Source organism: Podarcis gaigeae (assembly GCF_964106915.1).
Source record: "Podarcis gaigeae genome assembly, chromosome: 2".
Lineage (NCBI taxonomy): Eukaryota > Metazoa > Chordata > Lepidosauria > Squamata > Lacertidae > Podarcis > Podarcis gaigeae.
The window spans coordinates 52,147,086-52,171,263 of NC_139679.1; the positions used below are offsets into that span (position 1 = coordinate 52,147,086).

At 44.5% G+C, this 24,178-nt stretch overlaps 1 protein-coding gene across 3 annotated transcripts in view; it reads right to left on the bottom strand.

The window, feature by feature from the left end:
- ADRB2 (adrenoceptor beta 2) overlaps positions 1 to 17,960 on the bottom strand; it is a 58,807-nt gene extending 40,847 nt beyond the window's left edge. Inside the window, exons 1-2 of one of the 3 annotated variants that reach the window (XM_083726139.1) lie at positions 16,326 to 17,960; positions 9,125 to 11,808 (exon numbers count right to left, since the gene is read on the bottom strand). In XM_083726139.1, the coding sequence (XP_083582265.1) occupies positions 11,606 to 11,808; positions 16,326 to 17,532 (1,410 nt within the window). In that variant the 5' untranslated portion in view covers positions 17,533 to 17,960 and the 3' untranslated portion in view covers positions 9,125 to 11,605. Of the gene's footprint in view, positions 1 to 9,124; positions 11,809 to 16,325 lie in introns of those variants that run through there. The other 2 variants (XM_083726141.1, XM_083726140.1) reach the window with 2 other exon arrangements.
- Positions 17,961 to 24,178: the final 6,218 nt, after the last annotated feature.

Consider the following 24,178-nt stretch of genomic DNA (forward strand, 5'->3'; position numbering starts at 1 on the left):
ATTTTGAGAATCTGTTATACAAATACAAGACTTTAAATCGGTCTGCCCCAGACAAATGGTTTCAGCATTTCAGCCTCATACTCTTTGAGAAGATCTCATAAGTCCTAGAAATATAAATTACCAAGAAGTATTGTTTGCCTGCCCAGCTCAGTTATATAAAAAGCCCATCAAATAAAGGGTTATAAATAGCTATTGATCATGCTATCAGTTGTGCTACACAGCCCATACTTTCTGAGGTCCACAATCTAATGAGTCTCATTTGTTGCATTTTCTTCAGTACAAACTAATTCTTGATTTACGCAGCACAACAAAAGATAACTCTTGAAATGAAAACCATACTGGGGAAAGAGAATAATTCCAGAACCTATCAACCTAAAACATTGCTGTGAAGACATATTTCAGTATCAGTGAGGCAGAGCCGAAGCTATTTTGCTCTCTAAGTGGCCTTTCAAAAAAATGAGATTCTTTGCTGTTCTCAGACTGTTTCTGAAGGGAGAGCTGCATTAGGGGGGGGAGAGATTTCAGCTGGGGGCAAGGCCTGAGAAAAGTTTGAGCCTTCCCAGTTAGCAACGTGCTCGAAATATTTAGGATGGACAGCAGAAGGGACCAATTGGAATCATGCCACTCTCACCTCCTGAAGAACCCATTTATGGAGCAAAGTAAATCCACTGAGTTCATCAAGACTCAGTGTTACCAGACTGTAACCTGGAGATTCATGATGTATCATTAAAAATACCGGTTAAGCAGTCACATTGCAGCTTCTCCCACCTCACCCCATTCCTTTCCCAGTCCTTCTGCCTGCCATACAGTGGTGGCGGCACATTCAGAAGTGCAGAGTCCCTTCATTATAGTCATAGCCTTGACCCCTCACAGCCACATACCCTTCTATGATAAGACAACCATCTAAGATTATACAATTATAGTATAGTTATATATTAAAAATCTTTAGGGATGTATTGCAATGATCAATGCAGCTCTCTGTGTGTTGCCTTTCAGCTAGATAAACTATTTTTTGTGCATGTACACGGACAAATGACTTTGAGTGCTCCAATATCTTCTGCTGGAGTGACTTACGTTGTGATTTCTTTGAAGTTCATTTGTATGTATCAGAACTTGCACACCATTCTCTTGAAAACAAAGAACCTTGTGTCTTGATTGTTCCTAATTGCTGAGCTTTGGAACATACAAAAACCTCCTCCGTGTTCTTCCTGCACGCCTTCTCCAGAGTGACCCTAGGAGTCAATCCTCAGTGGCTGATTCATCTCCTTGCACTCTGCTTGGCTCCAATCAGCATGAGAAGACTTCTTCTCAGGTGCTAAAATGCTTTCCTTTCATGCTGATTGTGTGGCTCTAGGTCATTGGGGTTTGGTGTTATGCAGAGCATCACTGAAATTTGAATTGCCAAGGTCTGCCATTGACTGGAGTCAGAGACTGTGCTTCAGAAATAGTAATGGGTTTTGACTCCCCCACCCCACCCTGGACCACATCACCTCTGTTGCCATACTCTGCTGCCTACAGGGGCAAGTTGAATTCCAAGAACATGACACAGAAACCAGGTGACAGCTGTAGGGTGGGTGGAGACAAAGGCTAAGTAGGCAGGTTATTGCAGCATCTGCTGCTAAACTGTTAGTTTTAAAATGACAGAGCGAATTGGCAAATTACAATCTGGCAGCCCTAACCATGTGCTTTGATATAATTCCCTAATCCTAAACTTGACTGCAATATATTCATTGTTAATAACACCCAGACAAGAAAGTGTGGGTTTAAGTGCAGGTAAGATTCAGTGGGAAGGACTTCATACTACCAGAATGTTGGGCTAAAGGATTCATTATGCTGGGGAAGGAGAAAGCGCTGCCCATAAGAGGAATACATAACAAAATGCCAGCACTGTTGTATTTTAAGAAGCCCAAAAGCAGTACAGAAATAATGCCAAAATCAAATCACATTGCCACCTTTTCAATGACATGTTTAGAAATATAAGGGGGTAATAGTGGGATTTCAATAATGCTTTTAGCATGCAAAATAGTTTACAATGATAACATTAATCTCTCTTTAATCCTTAAATAGCCCCATGAAGGCAGTTATTTTTAAAAAACAAAACAACAACACCTTTGGGCATCTGAGTCTGGCTACCCCCCACTCCGTCCCCGAGAACCTATGGCTGAGTACTGAATAGAATTCCGCTCTCTCATAACCAACTCCAAACCTCTACTGTCTATATTACTCTAGAATGATTTACCTAGAGCTATGTTTAAAGATTTTAAGACTGGATTCATGTTTACGGACTGGTCATGGGAAAGAAAGCTAAGTGCTTTCCAAAAGAGAGATGTAATTAGAAAGTTGCCAATTGTGTGGGTTTCATACCACCTAATTAAAACCCTTGTGGGTTTGTGTGTGTGTCTTTAGAAGGGTAAGAGTTGAAGTCGGCAAGGAGTGTCTAGGACAAAGGCATGCCTTTTGCAGCTGCACTCCTCAAACTGCTTTCAAGTGGCATGAAGAATGTGAAATGGCTCCACGGTGACACTCAGGGCTGGGTTTCTGGTGAGCAACTAATGCTTAGAGCAAACAGATGCATGCACACACACACACACACACACACCGCTCAGCAGCTTTGCTTTTACATGGGCAAAACTATTGGTGCTTTCCAAAGGATACATAAAGTTTATTGGCCATCAAGAAGGAAGGTTGTCTGGAATCCCCTACAACAAAGGAAGAACTGCTATCTGCTTGTTGTGAAGCACTAGAAACTGATTTTCTACAAACGCCTGAAGGAATAGGCTGTGGGTATAAGAAGCTGCCTGAGTCAGAGCCTTACTCTATCTAACTCAGCATGGCCTGCACTGACTGTCAGCGGCTCACCAAGGTTTCAGACAGGGAGATTTTTCCAGCCCTACTTGGAGGTGCCAGGAATTGAACCTGGGAGCTTCTGCATGCAGAACAGATCCCCCTCCACTGAACTGCAGCCTCCTCTGTAGACTCTAGGACACTTCAGCAATTGGCACATTTACTGTTTACAGTACAGACACTTTATAGTCAAAAGAGCCCAAAGCATTTTGCTGCTTCAGAAAATGGACAATATAGTGTCCCTTCGATTTTATAGAAGCCGACCTGGACTGGCAGTTGAATCTGACTAGGGTTGCCATATTCCCCAAAGTGAAATTTCAGACAAAGTTGTTCAGCATTTTGGGGAACATCTCCCCCCACCACCACCAAAAAAAGTGTTTTTACAGCATTTGTCTTTTTTTAAAAAAAACTGCTCTAGTTCCTATATATCCAGGTTTTCCAAGACATTTTGCTGATTGGGCGAAAATCTGCCCAGATGCCATTTTGACCCTCCAATTCCTGGACGTATCCAGGAAAACCCAGACGTTTATCAGGCCTGTCAACACTGGCGAACCGGACAGCATCCCCCACTGCACCAGAGGGAAGGAGGGAATGCTGGGCAGGCTGAGTAGTACTCACAGATCTATCCTTCAACAAGAGGCATAGGCAAACTCGGCCCTCCAGATGTTTTGGGACTACAACTCCCATCATCCCTGACCACTGGTCCTGTTAGCTAGGGATGATGGGAGTTGTAGTCCCAAAACATCTGGAGGGCCAAGTTCGCCTATGCTTGTTCAACACTTCCACCCACGTCCCAGCATCTGCTGCCTCAGGCAGCTGTCTCCCTCTGTCCAATAACAGGGCCAGCCCTTGAAGAGACAGAAAAAATGCATGGGAAGGCAACCTGACACAATAATAGAAACATAATCTTTAAGAATACAATTCAAGCACTAGAAATACCAGTAATAGTCATTATTTGAACACGTGTGAAGCAAATTGGGCCCAACCATACATAATAAGCAATTACCTGCCAGAATTTAAATTTCTTAGCATTCCCCTCCCCTCAGCAGTATGTATGATTGTACAAAAGACACAAGAGTAAATAAGATGAGTTTCCTCTGTGTAGTCTTGCTGATTTCCAGCAATATTATACACCCTTTCAATTATAATTCTCTTCTATTGAGAGGGTATAATTTAAGTAAGCTTCCCATTCCACAATAAGGCTTTTCATTCAGCTGAGTTATTAATAGGGTTTTAAAAAAAGACCTCATACACTGAGAAAATGGATGGTCAATCACTGTTCCCCTTCCCTTATGACTCTAATCGAGTTGTGCTTTCTACTCTAACAACTGGTTCTCATTATCTCCAAAGCTATTCTAGGGTAAGCGGCACTTAAAATCCATGGATTCAGTTTCCCTTCTTTGCAACAATGAAACCTCAATCCGATCTGCCCAGCAGACTGTCCGGCATCTTGTTTTCTGTCTTGCTAGCTTTCAACCATCTACTATGATTGCCATCTCATCAGCAGAGCTTTAAATATTTCAGTGCAATGGCTGATTGTCCTGTCCTGACACTGTTGTACACTGCCCCATCAGCATCAGCATCATCATCTATAGTAGTGAGAAGGGCTCCAAGATGCATCACAGAGCAGGGGGGAAAGGAGGTAACCACAAACCAGATGACTGGAAAGCAATATGGCAGGAGGAGCCACTGCTATCTTGTCTCCCACTGAATTGGGAGGCTTAAAGGTGTCTGGGCCTCAGACAGGGATGGGCTAATCTGTCAATTTCAGTTTCCCACAGTTTCTTATTTTCCACTCTTAAGTTCGGTTCTCCACATTCCAACACCTGTTTGTGATTTATTTGTTTCTAAAAGCCTTTATGAAAATTCATCAGCATTTCAGCTCAAAATTATCCTAATATATATGTATATATTTGTCTAATATAGACATTTTTGCAAAGCAATGTTTCCTAATATACTGCACTTCTGTATGCTATTTTCAATAATATGTACATTTGTATGCACATTTCAATATGTGCATTTTTGACTGGAGAATAGCATCACAAATGCATAATGTATTTATTTTATTTATAAAAATATTTATATACTGCAGTTTTATTTTAAAAACTAACATGGTTTGCAACAGTTATCAACATACCCATACGCTAAAAGGCATACAACAATTAAAATCACTAGCTGACTGTTAAAGCAATTATTTTACTTGTATGCATAAGCCTGGTGGCATAAAAAAGTTATCAGCAAACATTTAAAAGTTACATTAAGATGGCTGTGTTTTGGTTTCCACATTGTTGTTGGAAAGGGAGAATTAGGTAGGTTCGCCTTTAAATGTGAACGGAATTGAATTTCTTCCTCATCCTTGGTTGCAAGGGCATAACTCTAGCATCTACCTGTTTGGGAGGCAAACTCATAATAGCAGTCAGCATTCCTATCTGGGAACAGGACACCTACCATTTTGGATTCTCAGTGGGCTGGAAATCTGATGCTGGCATGAACGGAAACACTTCAAGTTGACTTTGATGGAGAAGGCAAAATCCAAGTGGCCAAGATTTCTACTGAGGGACATCTGAGGGCATGTTAATACCGTTTCCGTTTTTTTAAAATAGGCTCTCCAAATCAGTTGAGTGCCACAGATTCAGTACAAAATAGTTTTCAAATACTTTTTTAAAGAGAGGTTGTTCAGGTAAGAGCAGCTCTAAGGAACTTAGGAGGATAAGCAATGTGGTGCCCTTCAGATGTTTAGAGCAGCAACTCCCATCAGCCCCGCACAGTATGGACAATGGTCAGTGAGGATGGGAGTGGTGCTCAAAAACCTCTGGAGGGCACCACTTAGACTATCCCTGACATCAAGACACCAGGGCTCCTCCAGCATTGCATTTCTTACATGCTCAGTAGACTCTGCAAGGGAGATGTGTTAGCCCATGAAAGTTTGCTTAGGACACTTTGTTCATTTTGAGAAAAGTGCAAGTGATGGTGTCTTGGCAACCTAGCAAAGGTACAGTGTACAATTTTTTGTTGGGGGCAGGAAAGGAGTGAGTCTAATTTGGGGCAATGAACAATCTGTCCCAAATTAACTTTCGTCATAAGGGCTGGATAAAACACACAAGTTAAATAGAATCACATAGAACATATGATGAAGGAAATAAGATATGGTGAAGGGAATGTGATACAGAAGACTGGAGCCCGGATAGGGAAGGACAACGGCGGAATGGAGAGTTCAGAAAAGATTTTCCTTGATGCCACATTTCCGAATCGCTTATGTAATCTTCAAAACCAGGAGTTAGAGGCTGGAAGCATGGGATTAGCATTGCTTCTCATGCAATGGCAGAAGTCTATTCATTATTGAAGCCCATAAATAAATACACAGATCAGGTGTTGGATAAGAGTAGAGTATTATTATTATTATTATTAATTGTCGTCGTCATCCTGGCATTTTCGTATTTTGTTTTAATTATTTTTTTAAATAATAATAATCTTGGCATCAAGTATTTTGGGGTACCAATTTTGTCAGCAATTCTTCGCTCAGCATTCAGGCTGCTTCTGATACACCTGTGGACTTTAGGCAAGGCTTATCTAACAGCAGGGATGCTGCTCCCAGAGAAGATGAAGCTCACATCACTACACTTTGGTAGGAGGCCTATCCATACTATGCTACATTTAACTTATGTTAGCAGCTTTAGTTGTCAGCAGTTGTTAGCAAACTTGAGTGAGTATTATTTGTTTATTTAATGTATGCTCAAGGCAGCATACACAGTCCTCTCCTAAATCAATTACATAAATTGGTTGTTGAGACCCTTGTGTCAGACTCAATAGGACATTTTTGCCCGTCACATACCTAGACCATTTGACCTCACACTACATGTGTGTGCCTCAGTGGGATTTGACAGAGAACCATGAGCTATCTTGGGCGCTGATGAGAGATGGCTGAAAGTGTTCTCCCTGCCTCCTTTCATAAGCACTTGGGTCTCACTTCTGCCCAAGCTTAGAAGACAGCATAAGGGAAATATGGTGGCAGTCTTCCTAAGTGTCCCCTTGCAGAGCTGGCCAACCCAGACTGGCAGTTGTGGCAGGACAAAGAGAAACGCCTTTCTTTTCCTGTCCTACTGTTCTGGAATTTAGAAATAATGAAATACACAATTCAAAATAAACACAATGCACAAAATAGTAAAAATAATAATAGTAAGGGAAAACTAAATAAAAGGCAACTGTTGTAAGAGCAGCAGTCACCCAAATGCCGGTCAAAGATAAAACTAAACATTAAAGGTAAAGGTAAAGGTACCCCTGCCCGTACGGGCCAGTCTTGCCAGACTCTGGGGTTGTGCGCCCATCTCACTCAAGAGGCCAGGGGCCAGCGCTGTCCGAAGACACTTCCGGGTCACGTGGCCAGCGTGACATCGCTGCTCTGGCGAGCCAGAGCTGCACACGGAAACACCGTTTACCTTCCCGCTAGAAAGCGGTCCCTATTTATCTACTTGCACCCGAGGGTGCTTTCGAACTGCTAGGTTGGCAGGCGCTGGGACTGAGCAACGGGAGCACACCCCGCCGAGGGGATTCGAACCGCCGACCTTTTGATCGGCAAGCCCTAGGCACTGAGGCATTTACCCACAGCGCCACCCGCGTCCCAAAACTAAACATTAAAGAATAGCAATAACTAAACATTAAAAGTATTTAAAACACTGACATGCAGATGTCTTCAACAGAGATCTTAAAAGAGGCAGAAGGAAGAAGCTTGACAAGTCTTCATTTGGAGGGCATGACATGGCTCTGGTGCCGGAACCACACAGTAGACCACATCTCTTATACCTGCCTACCTGTTCCCACATGGGAAAGAGAGCAGGACCCTGACATTGATCATAAAGCAGGTGGTTCCTATGTGCCTGAATTAAACTCCATAAACCCAGGAAAGAAGTTCTATAGGAGGGCAGAGAAACCTTTTCAGTCTGAGGGCCACACTCCCTTTTGGGCAAGGGGCTGCATGCCAGTGGTGGGCTGGGTCAGGAGCAAAAGGAGGAAAAGCAACACATGTAAATTTCACCTTTGAACAGCAGGCTAATTTCTTCACACACCCTTCACTAGGCTCCATTCAAACAAGCAAGATGCACTAGCAGAGTTCAAAGACACATTGCAAGCAAGCGTAAGCACTCAAGGAGTGTGCAAAGCAGGGCAGGTGAGGAGTGTGGCCTGGGGAGAGAGGGTGTGGCTGGAGAGCAAGTGTGACATGGCATGAGACCCAAGGACCAGATAAGCCTGCAGAGCTGCATTTCCTCTCCCGCCCCAGCCTGAGGTCCCCGTCAATTTGGTATGGACTACAGGCACAAGATTATACAAGGTTCACGTAGGATTCAAGCGACAGAAGTTGTGGACTGAATCTCAGAATTTAGGGTAGCTGAGATAGCACAAAGGCTCCATGCGCAAGCGAAAATTGGGCGTAAGCATGTAATATGCTGACAGCACCAACTTGCCTCTTGCTACTGAGTCAGCTGGACAGATTTCTACAGTTTCCCATATCTTCTGGAATGTTTGCAAGCACTGTCATGAGGGCAGAAAACTCACAGAGCGCAACAGCTCAGGATCCTGTGTCATCAAAATGGGGCACTCCTGGAGTGATAACTTCAGTAAACTGCAGCAAAGCATGTTTCAGGAAGTTTTTTATTCTGCATACTAGGCCACCACCAATATTAATGTAATATTTTCGTTTACCAGCAATTCACTCAGCAATAAAAAAGATTAAGTCATGTGAAATATTTTCACATAGTTTACAGACCCAGTCATGCAACAACCACAGATCGGCAACCAATGGCCGTGTTTGTACGTAACAATAAGCCAGACTTTTTGACATGTCATTACTCGCTGCCCAATTTGCTCCTGCTTCACTCCTCCCCAGCAGGAGCATGATAACCAAATCAGAAAGCTTCAGCTTCCTGTTATGTTTGAACCAGAAATCATGGTTTGTTGCTCCCCAACAAGCTATGGTTACAGGCTGGCCGGTGATCGTGGCTTGTTAGAGAGAAATAAACCACAAACTCTGATTCAGACGTAACACAAAGCTAAGGCTTCCTCGGTTATTTATCCTGCTCACACCAGAGGAGATGAAGTGAGTGCACCAGCATGCTGCTCACTCTAGATAAATCACTATAAGACAGAAAGTCCAGCTTACAATGTGCAAATGTAGCCAGAGTCAAGCATAGCCTTGGTCCAACCTCAACCCAAAAGAGCATAGTGTGTGGGTGGAGCCAGGAAGCCTGTTTTTATTGCCGCCTCTAATGAATATATAATTTCTGTAAACTACTTAGAATATTGTTTTTTATTAAGTGGTATGTTCATCTTGTTAAACAAATAAAAAAATATATGTGGCATAGTGGTTAGTGTGTGAAACTGAACCTGGGAAGACCTGAGATCAAATTCCCACTCAGCCATGAAGGTCACTGGGTGAGCTGAGGCCCGTCGCTCTCCCTCAGTCTAATTGCAGCTCATGAAGTTGTGTAGATAAAAGGCAACACGGTGGAGAAATATGGGTGTTGCCTTGAGCAACTTGGAGTTAAGAGAGGATACAAATGTAATAAACAATTCTATCTATAATAAAGACTGGTTCTGACACCTTTGTCTGCAGGTGTGTATTAGGCTGCAGTCCTAAACTTACTTAACTGGAAGTATGTCCCACTGAACTCAGCAGGGCTTACTCTGAGTAGACATGTATAGTTTTGTATTCTGAGTCTTCTTTAAGGAACCCTGAAATACTGTTGGCAGAGTAAACATGTTTGCATTCCAGTGAATGTGCTGTACTGCATACTAGTCTCCTGTACCTAAGCCAGTGATTTGGTCTCTCTGGAAAATTTTGAATCGGGGGGGGGGGGATTGCAGGAAAATGCCCTATTCAAATCAGAGGTATGTGCCATAGAGTAATTTGCAATGTTTTTAGTAAGCAAATCTAAAAAAGTTGAAACTGTTAGACCTGCTTAATATTGCATCTGATGTGGTCATCCGTTCATTGATATTAATGAGCTTATGAAACGGAATATTTTCTGTGGAAAAATAAAACGCCTGGAAATTTTCCCAAAGCGTTTTTCATTTTGGAATATTTTCTGCCCCACACCACTGACCTAAAAGCCATATGCTGTGTAAAACAGACTTCATTAGCAAACATCATCTGATTTTGCCAAGTCCCCTGTGTCAGGTTTCACAGTGCTAGGACAGTCTGTTAATGTTTATCTGAAGAGAAAATGTTTTTGTTGACTTGTTGACTTTTCTCAATTGTGTACCCTTCTAGTGCCATTATTCCACATACAGTCCAGCCCTGAGATGTGGTCAGGCTTCTTACCAAGATGAAGCAACACACTGGGCCTGCTTAGGACCTCATAATAAGCAGGAAGAGGGGAGGAACCAATCAATAACACTAAAAAACAAAACAAAAACCACAATGATCTGCCTGCTGTTTGAGTACGGTGATTGGTATCCAGCAAGCATAAGGCACCCAAGAACATGTCATGTGGAGTACTACTAGGAGAAGCTCCCTCAATCTAAACTTCATTTTTCTAAACACTGAAACATCTACTGAGTTTGAATCTACTTTAAAACATACTTCAAGACCCAAGATGCACTTCATTGCAAGAAGGCTGTAATAGTAGTGTTGCCAACCTAGCAGTTCGAAAGCACAAAGTGCAAGTAGATAAATAGGTACCGCTCCAGCGGGAAGGTAAACAGCATTTCCGTGCGCTGCTCTGGTTCACCAGAAGCGGCTTAGTCATGCTGGCCACATGACCCGGAAGCTGTAGGCCGGCTCCCTCAGCCAATAAAGCGAGATGAGCGGCACAACCCCAGAGTCGGTCACAACTGGACCTAATGGTCAGGGGTCCCTTTACCTTTACTTCTCCTTCCACACTTATTCAGTTTGGAAAGTTCTAAGTACCTCACCCTTCAGATTGTCCAAATTACCTTGATTCTCCACCAATTTCCCTCCTTCATGGGGACCTCAGTGTTAAATAAGCCCCCCAACAAAAGATGTGCTTCAAAAGGTTGGGAACAGCATAGAGCATTGAGTTTTACAGTATCCCAGATTTGTTCTCCTAGAAGGTTCCTCTCCTTACATTCTGTTTCATAGTGCTCTGTTCATTCTTGGGCCAGAAACCCTGGTCTGAGCTCAATGGACCAGTGGTCTGATTGATGGAATCTTGATGGAAAGGCACCTTTCTGTATACAGGAACAGGAAGCATGTTTCATAATTACAACACATGTTTACTCAGCAGTAAGTCCCACTGTGTTCATTGGTGTTTACTCCATTGTAAATCCATTTAGGATTGTAACCTATGGGTAAATGAAGAGATACAGGAGACAATCCATGATTGCTTTCCTATCCTGTTTGGAAAGAGAGCTGCTCTGAGCCTATCCCTTAAGTGCGCTTTGACAAGCAGGAGGGAGAATTGTCAGAGTTCTGCCAGTAGGATTTCCCCTCCAAAGCTTGCAGCAACATGTCCTTCCTCTTGCATCCAAGTTCAGGAAGGGCCGGGCTTTTGAGTCCCGTAATAACTTGACCTGAGTAAAAACAAGCCTCAAGCCTGACGGAGGCACAAGTTGAAAGGTTTATGAAGGTGCATTATGGGACGGGAAATATGAATGTGGCAAAAAATGCTTTTGAACTGCAGAGCTTTTTTAAAAAATGAAGCGAGCCATGATCGTATAGTGCTTAGTACTCTGCGTTGTGAACTGCAGAGCTAAGGAGATTGGCTGTGCTCAGAAAGCAGATGTAGATGGAAGAGTTTTGTGAAAATTAAATGTTGCACATTCTGGAAACAGCATTTCTCATGAGACTCAGCAAATCTTTCACTGGTTCAGCCAGAAGGGAGACAGGCAGGCAGGAGTCTTCTTCTGTGTTTCCAGAGAAAGGAACTTCCCTATCAAGCATGTGTTGAATAAAGACACACCAGCCAGGGCATGCCGTTAATGAATGAGTGATGCCCACTGTAGTGTTTGCTAAGCAAAAAAAAAAAGGAGTGTAAAACAGCAGAAAGTCCATCAGTGCTTTAATATGTACAAAACAAAGAGAGGCAATCCCAAAGACGTTTTGAGCACAAACAACTCTCATACATTCTGGTCAACACTATACAATTCATACCACTTGCTCTCACTTTCATTAAGAGTTGTTTGCAGACTTTCGTTCTTGTTTTGAGAAAGGCTTTCAGCCTTTGTTTGTTTGTTTGTTTGTCACAGTGATCGATGTCCGGCCTGCAGACAACACCGTGAACTACCTTACCACAAAAAGATTGCAAATGCCAGTTTCATATCACAATGCAAATATTGTTCCCTCCCCCTATACATCATACATGCTTCTCATTACTTTACAATTCTTTTAGCAGCCCCTTGCTTGAAATTACATTGTGTCAGACAATAAACAAATATAAGTCCATACATATTTATATAAAGTGCTTTGAGTGCGTCCCAACACCCTTTTTTTTTTTAAAGTGAGGCTAGGCCTAAAAGAACAAAACAAGGTTTCCCCCCTCTTCCCCAATGTTTTTCCCATCAAGACACTATTCTAGGAAACTTCTTATTAGAATTCTCAGGGTCTGATCCAAATGTATTTATTGGCTGCCGGCAGCATGAAAGACACCATGATTGGCCAGTAGCTATTTCAAGCAATTAAAATAATAATAATAATGGACAAACACATTCAAAGATATTGAAACAACAACAGTTCTGTGCTAACAGGAAGTCTCTGATATTAAGAGAGTCAAGGAAAATGGCTTCAACTTCCAAGAAGTTGACCTATCACTCAGAGCATCATTTCAGAGAGATGGAAGAACTTTCGCTTTGAATGTCACATGACATGAATCAAATCCAGGCAACTACCTTGGCCCCTTAGATATGACTGCAGGAAGAGGGAAGAGGCAAAGAGGTCTGCCCTGACACCACACAAGGTTGTTAATGCAGAAAGGGGACAAGAACTCGTTGAAGGAAGACAAGGCATTCTCTGATGCCTGGGATTTCTAAACCACTGCTGCTTGAGTTTTGAAGTTGGCTTGTTTCAACAAACCATAGCTAAGATTAACCAGAGTTTAGAATTGGGGCATAATGCTAAACTGCAGTAACTAGAAACGGATGTGAAATCTTCTCATCTCCTTCTCAGGGATGTGCCAGAGGAGGAGAGGTGCACAAACCGAAGGCAGCTCATTCCCATCATCATAAACCATGGTTTACTGTGATTTATAAATTTACCTATGGTGAACTAATGTCCTTAAAAGTGCTGGGGGTGGGTTTCAACATTGCAAACGTAAGAAATATATATATAGTATTATGTTTTACTCGTTGCAATTTCCCTGATGTTTACAGTGAGGGTGGGGGGGGGGAGGGAATCTCTGGTTGTTCTGGGGAGCTTAAAAGATTGGGAAGGCCTTCAGTTCAGCTACCCAGATGCTAAGTAGAGGAATTAGAATAATAATGAGCAGATAGGCAGACAAACAGGAAATGAAAATGTGCCACTGCCTTGTAGAGAGGCAGCAGATTGCATTATATCCTCTGCTGTGTCAGTCTCGGGCACTTTCACATCCCCTTGTCAATCATGCCCTGAAAATAAAGTTGTGCATGGAATGGGGGAGGGTTGTACTTATGTAAAACATCAATAGTTGGATCATCTGCAAGTTTGTTCTGCATCCTGACAGGACCAAAGACCCTGACGACATAGCTTGGCACTTGTCTTCCACCCACTTCAGACTTCCTACCCCCCCCCCCTCTTTCTTGCACCTGTTGACTCATGCATCATGTCAGGTTCCCATCTGACAGCCCTGGAGCTGACATACAGGAAACTCAGAAGAAAAAGAAAGCAACTTGTCAGAAAATCTAGCAAACCAGAAAGCAGGCAAATCAAAACCAGGCTGAGCTGACTCAGCGTTTCTCCATAAAAAGGGATCCTATGCTCCAGCTCCTAGGAAACTGAGTATAGGACTGGCAGCCTTAGAAAGTCTCCTATGGAGCCATAGGCTGTTTCAAAAGTGTGTCTAAAAATACTGAATCCTTTGAAATACAATGAATCACAATCTTTGTTGCCATGAGTCAAATTAATCTGGGAAAAAACAATGCATACTTCCTTCTGTCTGGTCCCTTCCAACTCCACGATTCTATGAGTCTTCTCCTCTCCCAAGTACATTAGAAATTAATGGGAGTTAGGCTTTAGTTGCCAGGTGAGGGAGCTGTGTGCCAATGGAAGAAACACAAATGGATTTTTAGGAAGCTGCCTTATATTGAGTCAGATTGGTCCATCTAGCTCAGCTCTGGCAAAGGCACTCCACGGTTTCAGACAGGATTCCTCACCAGCCCTACCTGGAGATTGAACCTGGGACCTTCTGCAGATGCTGCCTTTCTCCATTATTTCATTTCGTTATTCTGTATTTCACTACATCTATGGGTTATGCATGACAGGTCACTGTGTCATATACTACAACCGAAAGAGGCTCACATCCAGCAGTTCACATGCAAGGTGGCCAATGTTTGCTGGCCCACTCATAATGTGTGTGTACACCACACAGAGAGAGATAGATACCCACTAAACTCAGTCGGACAGCCTCAGGGAGATGATTGTGCATCCCCAGCAACAGTTTCAGCCTTATTAGTAAAGCTCAGTTCAGATGTGAAAGAACAATATTTCAAGAATTATCTCCTGCTTCTAGAATCCTAACAGTTTGGCATTTGTTGTCATTGTTTGAGATGTTTTTATTTTTTTCGAATCAAAAAGTGACAAGAGTTGTACACCCTACTCAGATCAGGAAACAGGGTGAGTTTGATTGACACAGCAACAAGCTTTGTCACGACACACTTTCAGCTTTTGTTCAAAAGCAGCAGCACTGATTAGTTTTGCAGAAGAGCACAGAATGATTTGCAGGCCCAGAACAGAAAAGGAAGGCAGTCTTTACAGAGAACCAAAAGGGGCAAGATGCCTGATGGTGCAAGGGGAAGTGGCTATACAGCTCAGTGAACCTAAAATACAAATGGCCACATAAACCCTTTACTTCACCTAAACACCTCCAGGGCAGGGATGAGGTAGAGCATCAAGCACACTGGGTACTAATTTAACAAATGAAGGAGGAATATAATAGGCCAGGTCAATCCCAGATCTATCCCAGAATTCATTGCCTGTGGGTTCTTGTGGGCTGTGTTTTAGTCAAACAGAAAGAGTGGAATTAGTGGAAAGGGAGTGATTACTACCTTAATTATAGGTTTAATAGCTTAATACCTTTAAAATCATTCCATAAACTTAACTAGTTAGGGGGGGGGTCCTAAATGAGAACAGCTTGCTAGCTACTTGTTGATCCAAAACCAGCAAAGCACTGCTCTGAGTAATAAATACCTTTACCTTCCTGTCATTGCTGGGCTAGAAGTCAGAGAAGGGCAAATGAAATCATTGGCACAGCAGGTGATTCAGCTCCTCTGCCCTTAGAAATGAAATGCTGCTTTATACCCTAATGCAAACTAGGCTTAAACATATTTCATTTCTTCTAGGTCTCTTGCTGTCACTTTCTGGGTTATGGCAACGGCAGCAAAAAGTTTGGGTTAATGATTTTACAAGGTTTAATGCACACAGGTTCCTTGTCATCTAAGCTGACGCCCAGTCCATTTGTCAAGACTCTAATAGGGAACAGTGAGCCCCAATGCAGGACACCAGCATATTATTGCCTTGGGGAAATTATCATAAATGAACAGTGAGGGAGGACTGGTTTCGCTGGAAAGCAACACCAGGTACTGCTTTCACAACTACATAAGTATCTGGCATTTGAATAGTGCCGGCTAATGAAAATAAGATAAGATCAGGGTTGTGTGGGTAGAAAATAAATACAAATCTAAATTGAAGGAGAATTGAAAGGGTTTTTTGTGCTAATATCAACAAACAGCTGACATTAGTGAGGATTTCAAAGGTAATGCTTGCTGCAGCAAAGAACATGTTCAGGAAACTTGGTCACTACTACGGACAATATTCTGAAGACAAAAGTAAACACTTGACTTTACAGATTCCTAAGCACTCTACAGCCAACCCTAACTTCTTGCCTTAAAACAGTCTTTAAAGCTATTGTTTTCCGACGAGAGGGTGAGCCATCAGTAGCACCAAATTCCTTCTTGCGTGTAGGGATTTCAGTTTTAGGAACAGCAGCTCAGTTCAATATTATTCCTACACCTGTGAGGTAGATGAGTTTGATAACACTACATCACAAGAATAAACTCCTTTGTAGGCTAACCCCGCAGTGTTTTAACCCTCGGTGGAAGAAGGGGGCTCTAATATGCACATATACAAATCCACATATGCCCATCCTTGAACATTTCCATCGACCGCTAAACTATGGGGCAGCTCCCACATTCTGGGTAAACCTTGGCTTGAGTGCGGCTGCCAGACAGCCACTACATTCTATTCTCTGCACTTTGCAATGACAACAATCACGACAAGAGGGAGTCCCCTGTGCTAGGCTCGGTCTCCTGGGAGTTAATGCTACCATGCAAGACAGTACCTTTACAGTGCAAAAACTCTTCCCCAGCATGGGGGCTTCCTTCTTCGCACAGCAGTTCGCTAGCCTTCTCTTGTCCCATATGATAGCCATTGTGATCCCCATTGAAATCGTTTTTCCCATTGCTGTTGGAATATCCATTGACGTACATTTTCAGGGCAGACCTCCGGAAGCAAAGGATCTCCTGGAAAGCATACCTGAAGTCTGGGCTTCGGCAGTAAATCAAAGGGTTGAAGGCCGAATTGACATATCCCACCCAGTTCAAAAAGATGTACACAAATTTGGGGATGACGTCCTCCGAGACGACATGCACAATGTTGACGATGAAGAATGGGAGCCAGCACAGCGTGAAGGTGCCCATGATAATGCCCAGGGTTTTGAGCGCTTTGTGTTCCCTCAAGCAAAACTTGGATGCCCTCCTGTGGATTCCCCTTCCAGCCTGCTGCTCCTGCTGTGAACTTTGCTGGTGGAACCTCCCTTCGCATTTGCCTATCTTCTTCAGCTGCTTCTGGGCCACCTGGAAGACCCTGGCGTAGACAAAGACCATGACTACCAAGGGCAAGTAGAAGGAGATGATGGAAGAAGTGATGGCATACTCTTTGTTGGTGAAGAAGTCGCAGCAAGTCTCATCGGCATAGCACTCTTTGGCCTTGGAGTCCGTGGCTCTGTACCAGTGCATCTGGATGGGCAAGAAGGAGGTTAGGATAGAAATGACCCAAACCAACAGGATGACCATCCTGGCTTTATTCTTGGTCAGGAGGCTTTGGTACTTGAAGGGGGAGGTGATGGCGAAGTACCTGTCCACGGCAATGACGCACAGAGTTTCGATGCTGGCCGTCACGCACAGCACGTCGATGGCCGTCCAGAACTCGCACCAGAAGTTCCCGAACTTCCACGTGAGCTGGATGATGTGGCTGGCTCCGAAAGGGACCACCGCCAGCCCCATCAGCAGGTCCGCGCAAGCCAGCGATGTGATGAAATAGTTGGTGACCGTCTGCAGCCTCTGGAAGCGGGCGATGGCGGTGATCACCAGCACGTTGCCGAAGACGATGGCCAGCACTATCAGGGACATGAGGATGCCCATGCCCACCACCCAGCTCTCTTCCGAGCCGGTCGAGTTGCCCGCGCTCTGCCCGCTGCTGCTGCTGCTGCTGCTGCTGTTGGCGCCCAGCGTGGCTTGCAGGGCGCTGGCGGCGCTCACCGCTTCCATCGCGCTCGGCCCCTCCGGGAAAGCAGCCGCGTCCGAGCCCTTCTTGCGCGCCGCTCTTACTTGGAGCGCCTCTCGGCAGGTCCGCGCGCGGAGGGTCTGTCCGTCCCGCCGGGTATGACCAAGGCTCCGAAGCGCCCGGCCGCTGACCCCTTTGCAGGCTCTCTGCTCTCAGTGGCCGCTACGGGCGCGCTGGAGAAGATCCAGGCTTGGCGAGCGCACGCGGGGCTTGGCGGGACCGGGAGCCGCATGCAGCCTGCCGCCGCGGAGGCATTTGTCTGCTCGGACCCTCCTCCCTTTCGTCACCTCCCGACTGCCTAGAACTTGCCCGGAGCCCGTTATGTTGAGAGTGTGGGGGAGTTATAGGAACTCCCAATTGTGACGTCGGGCACCTCCCAGCCAATAGGCGGGAGGGAGGGAGCCACACACCGAGACGGAGCGGCACAGTCGCGGCGCGGGCACCGACGGGCGGCAGCGGGTCGCGGCGCCTTCCGATGAGCTGCCCCGCGGCCGCCGCTTGCAGGTGCACGCAGTGAAGGCTCCCCTTTGGTCCGCCGCCGCCGGCAAACTCCCCGGTCCCGCGATCTACCAGCTGATGCCGCTCGCTGCTGTGGCTGCCCCTCGTTTGGGGCGCCTTGTTCCCCAAGCAGCGTCGGCTCCCGAGAGCAGAGAGCTTTGGGAAGAGCAACAGGAGAAGGGCCCGGGTGCGGAATTGTGCGCCACGCCTGGTGGGAAGTAAGGCGCTTGGGAAGGAGAGAGAAGATCCGGACGAGCCGACGAGCCTACTCTTGGGTGGTGGCGGAAGGGAGACTAGAGAGGCACACCCCGATCTCTTACTCTGCAGCGCGTACTGTCCTCAGCCACTCTGCCCACCGCTACCCGAATTCAGACCCCATACATACCCCTGCTTGGGGAATACACCCCTATTCCTTAACGTTTGCACTGCGCAACAATAGTGTTTTGCCATCCCTTCTAAAGCCGATGGTCGGCTTGTCCCTAGTTCTTCCAACACATCCCGTTTTCTTGTGTTTGCCTCGACTAAAATAATGACCCTATTTTTACTTCTGGGAGAGTTCTGTGTTAGAGCATTGCTTTGATGCAGGGAGTCCCAAGTTCAGTCTGCCGCATCTCCAAGTAGGGCTTGGAGAGGACCTTTGTCTGGGTTGCCAGCGAGCTACCGCTAGCATAGTAATAAAATAAAAAAATTCTGAGCTGGGTGGACCACTGATCTGACTCATTAAAAGGCAATTTTCCTATGAGGCAGGGCTTAAAATGTTACTCTACTACACAATCTGGTGGTTTACAAAAGCCAAGCATTGTTTGAGATTCCAGTCCTTCCCTTTGAATGGGGTGGGACTACCCAGATAGTAAACATTACTGAACGTGTTCCAGTTGCTGCTAAGGAATAAGAAGTGCAATCAGATGCACTGTGAGTTTAAACCATTTTTAAAAGGGGGAAGAGGAGAGGAAACAAGGTCAGTTTGCTAATGGTTAAACAATTAAAGTCAGTTGCTAACGCGGATGGCGCTGTGGTCTAATCCACAGAGCCTAGGGCATGCCGATCAGAAGGTTGGCGGTTCGAATCCCCGTGACGGGGTGAGCTGGTCCAGTTGCTCGGTCCCTGCTCCTGCCAACCTAGCAGTTCGAAAGCACATCAAAGTGCAAGTAGATAAATAGGTACCGCTCCGGCGGGAAGGTAATTGGCGTTTCCGTTGTGCTGCTCTGGTTTGCCAGAAGCAGCTTAGTCATGCTTGCCAAAAGCGGCTTAGTCATGCTGGCTGTACACCGGCTCCCTCGGTCAGTGGCCCTTTTACCTTTACCTTTTGCTAACAGAAGAGTCACAATGGTTCTGTGCCATTTCCAAGATCGGAGGCAATATGCTTCTGAATACCAATTGCTAGGAAAGAACAGCGAAAGAGGGCTATTCAAACTGCTGTAAAGGTACATGTAATGTACAATCACCTCACAAAGCCCCAAATAATATCCACTCTGTTTTAGGCAGAGAGAGGTGCTGCTATAGTTCTCACAGTTACTTCATACAAAACTACTGATTTAGGCAGCCGCAGCAGTGCTGCTATGCATACTTTGCCGAGAGTAAACTTTACTGAACACAGTGGGAATTACTTCTGGGTAAATATGCACACACTTATGCTCTTAAAGAGGGCACATTTTCCAGCATAGGAGGGTATGGCCGTGTCATACACTGGTCTATCTAGTCCACTATCATCTGCTATTTTGACTGGCAGGAGCTCTCCCAAGATCTCTCATGTGGAAAAGATCTTCCACATTCACAATAATGGAGATCCTGCAAAGCATGTTCTCTGAGAGCCAGTGTGGTGTAGTGGTTAAGAACGGTAGTCTCGTAATCTGGGGAACCGGGTTTGCGTCTCTGCTCCTCCACATGCAGCTGCTGGGTGACCTTGGGCCAGTCACACTTTTCTGAAGTCTCTCAGCCCCACTCACCTCACAGAGTGTTTGTTGTGGGGGAGGAAGGGAAAGGAGATTGTGAGCCGCTTTGAGACTCCTTAGGGTAGTGATAAAGCGGGATATCAAATCCAAACTCCTCCTCCTCCTCCTGCCCCTGTGTTATGGCTCCTCCCCAATCTGTGTTTTCCTTGGTTGTGTGTGTGTGAATGAAACTGTAAAGAAAACACTACAGGGGGTAGAAGGCCACACAATGGCTGCATTCACACATGAATAAGCCAGGCTTTCTGGGTGGGAATGGTGTATTATGAATGAGTAGCGGGCTGGAGGATGCTGCCTGATCACTCCCACTTTACTCCTCCCTTGGCGTGAACAGGATAAATAAGCCAGAAAGCCTTGACTTTCTCTTATGTCATGGTTTGTTGCTCACTAACAAGCCATGATCAATAGACCTGATGCCACTGTTTGTAGTTGGTTCACTGGTGGTTTTTGTGAACACTGCAATCATTGTTGCATAGGGATGGTTGTTCCCCATGCCCAGCCACAGTTGCCTGCATGCTTGCCATTGGAAACAGAATGGTGGAGTAAATGGACTTTGATCTGGTTCAACAAGGCACGTCTAACATTAATGGCATGGAACAAAAAGTCACCTGCTCTGCATGCCACTTTGCAGACCTTTGCATGCTGTTGCATAACAAATTGAAGTGGGAGAATGTCTTAGCTGTAGACATGTGGAGTAACATAGCACCAGAAAGAATCTAGGGGAGACTTCATAATATGGAGCTGCAATTCCCCACAGCAAACAGACATAGTCCAGCTGGGAAATATCCCCCCTCGCCCCCATTCTAGTGCCAAGTAAGGTTTTCACCTGCAACACTGGTGATTATTTATAGAATTAACTTGGGATGAAAGGTCAGGCGCCATTGCAACTTGGACTGAAACATGCAGAGGAAGGGGCAATATTTAGAAGCAGGAAGGAGGAGCAATCCTAAAATGATGACACATTCCTCAAACTTCTGCTTACTTTCAGTGATACTGCTATGGCCTTAGAGAACCTTTCTGCCATATGTTAAGCATATCCCATTAACAGTAACATATTGATTTTATCATCATTTGGATAATGCTGTCTTTCACATTTTTAGGGTATATAGAAGGAAGGGTTTTCTTTAAAAAAATTCTTGTGAGAATAATGAGCAAGGAATCAAGTTTTGTAAGTTATGTGATACATTTTAAGGATGTTGTTGTTCCACTGTGTTCTAGGGCTAAATTAAGTAATACAAGTAGAACCCGTTTGGCTGCCTCCACATTAAGGAGAGAGATAAATAATCATATCAAAAAGTAAATGAATAGTGTGGTATTTAACTAAATTCAACACAGAGTAGACCCATTGAAATTAATGGACCTAACTTTGTCATGTTCTTCCATTTCAGTGGGCCTACTCTGAGTACCACCCTCTCCTCTCCTCCCTCTGCTAGCCTGTATGCTCCTCTTTGTTGTCACTGCTGTATTTTGGTGTTGATATAAAGTAAATACAAGACTCATATTTTAAAAAAACAAAAACAAAATTCTCAGAAGGAAGTGACATTTGTGCTTGGACTGAAATATGCAGAGGAAGTTAAGAACCATGAAGGAAGAAATGTCCTAAAGTGAAAGTACATTACTTGAACTTTTTTGCTTGCTTTCTAACAGACCAGTTATGCAGCTAAGGACCCAAATAACCTTTTTATCCAATTGTAAAGAGATTGTAAGGATGGGCAGGAGGTGATTAACTGAACACGGACTGCCTAATACCTTCCCTTCATTAGAGTGGCTGATTTCTCTCAATAGTTGGAACACAGTGATTAGGAAATAGTTGGAGACTACTCTGAAAGGCTGAGCTGTTTTGGCAGAAGAGCATACTTGTCCTTCTACTCCTTAAGCCAAGGTTCATAATAATCTGTATGAGAAGAGAAACTGCAGCTGAAAATAGGGTTGCCATATTATTATTATTATTATTATTATTATTATTATTATTATTATTATTATTATTTATATACTGCCCCATACCCGGAGGTCTCAGGACAGTTCACACTATATATAATCAAATAAAAACAACAACCCAATCACACACCCCCCACACACCTGCTGACTTCTAACTATAGATCACTATTATGACTCTCATTTTACATACCCATGAAAAAGAGGTGGTGTCCATTAGCCCAGAGACAGTCGAGTTTGGGCTCTGCAAGCATCTTACGATACTGGCTGTCCCTAAAAGAGATCCGATGTAGGAGCTGTGGATTGCAGCTGCCTGCTGGAGTGCTTCAGCTGCGCATCTCCACCTGTGCTCAACCAGCGTATTTGCAAATAAATGCAGACCATAGGTTTCCAGCAACCTTCCAAAGGAAATGAAACATCGGTAAGTGCTGCACCACTGGAACTTCTCATCACTGCAGAAATCCCACCCTAAAAGCTATAAAATCACAGGTATGTAGGAGCCTCCACCTCCCTCCCCAAAAACCCCATTTAGTCAAACCTCAAGCCTATTATTATATATATACATATTGGCTGTTAGTGGCATGGACTGCGCCTTGTGCTCTAGTTAGACACTGAGCCAGACTCAGTGATATGCCCACTCAAAAAGGACACTCCTCTGGAGGGCTGGGTGTGGAATTTGGGATGTGGACCTCCAGTTTCATATATGTTGCCTATTTAGAACTCAGAGTTTTAAATCATGTGTGGAGCTTCCACAAATACAAAAGGCTCCCTACCTCAGAGGTTCACCCTCCAACTCATGGAGGACAATACGGGCAGCAACAGAGGGGGCAAAGCTTAGCACCTTCATCCCTGCTACTTGCATGAGTAGGAGTTGTGCGAGAGGGCAACAGTCATTCTTCCCAGCTGCTATACAGTGGTACCTCAGGTTAAGTACTTAATTCGTTCCAGAGGTCCGTTCTTAACCTGAAACTGTTCTTAACCACTTTAGCTAATGGGGCCTCCAGCTGCCGCCGCGCCGCCGGAGCACGATTTCTGTTCTTATCCTGAAGCAAAGTTCCTAACCCGAGGTACTATTTCTGGGTTAGTGGAGTGTGTAACCTGAAGCATATGTAACTCGAGGTACCACTGTAATGTGAGTATTATAGAATGTCAACTATGTAGCCAATAGCAGAGAGAAAGAGCAGGCATTTTTTTTAATCCTCTTGTATCTGTTTGGGGCTTAACACCTTATCTAGTTAAGGATCTTAAGCTTCTTGAAGGATAATTAAGACTGAAGTTATCACAGCTATTTGCAGCAAATAATTAAACATAAAAGGAAATATATCCTGTCCTGGTAAGGTGGCATATTCTTCTGGGAAAATCTACTAGATGCTATTCCATTTCTTAACCCGGTTGGTATCATTGACTGTAAGAATGGTGACATCCAAAACCACCAAACGCCCCATGTTGAACAATCATGTACTTTGTTGTCACTGCTGTCTAATAGCTGGAGTCTGTTGTATGTCATCACAAGGGACAGCCAGGAACATGTCTTGCCACAGTTCCCTTAACTTCCTCTCCTCAGCTGATTAAGCAGCAGCAGTGAGCACATGCAAGTGGTTTTGCTGTAGAAAGTTTGGATAAGAGAGCAAAATGAATCTGTTCTGCTCCCTAAAATTGCAGAATGGATCACAAATGTAACCATGGCATGTAAAGGGAGAAGTCCACAGTACCACAGGTCTACTTCAGAAAGCTGCATCATCATCCAGCACAGCAAGGAGGTGGTGTGTTTTCATCAACTACTCACCTTGCCAATTGGGCAGGTTGTTTCTGAAAGGTCTTAGACCTGCCGCTTCACGTGGACATTGTGATTCCACTCCAAACATGCTGTTTGCTCCAGCATTCACTTTGGGTTCTTTACATGCTCTGTATCTGCAGATAGATGGGGACAGTCTTGTTTCTGGATACCAGTTGCTAGAAACTGCAGGAGTGGAGAGAGCTGTTGTGCTCAGATCCTGCTTGTGGACTTCCCATAGGCATCTGGTTGGCTGCAGAGAACAGGTTATTGGTCTTTTCCATCAGCCTTTTCTTACATTATTATCACAGATTTTGCTGGAGCAAAATCCAGCCATATCCCTATTCCAGTGGAGGCTGGTCTATTAGGGTGAATGGGACATTGCTCCACCAACCTCAGCCCAGCCCCCATCCACCTGCCTTATTACAACCAGTCCTTAGCTCAGGGTTGCTCTTGTAGAACTCAGCAGAGAGG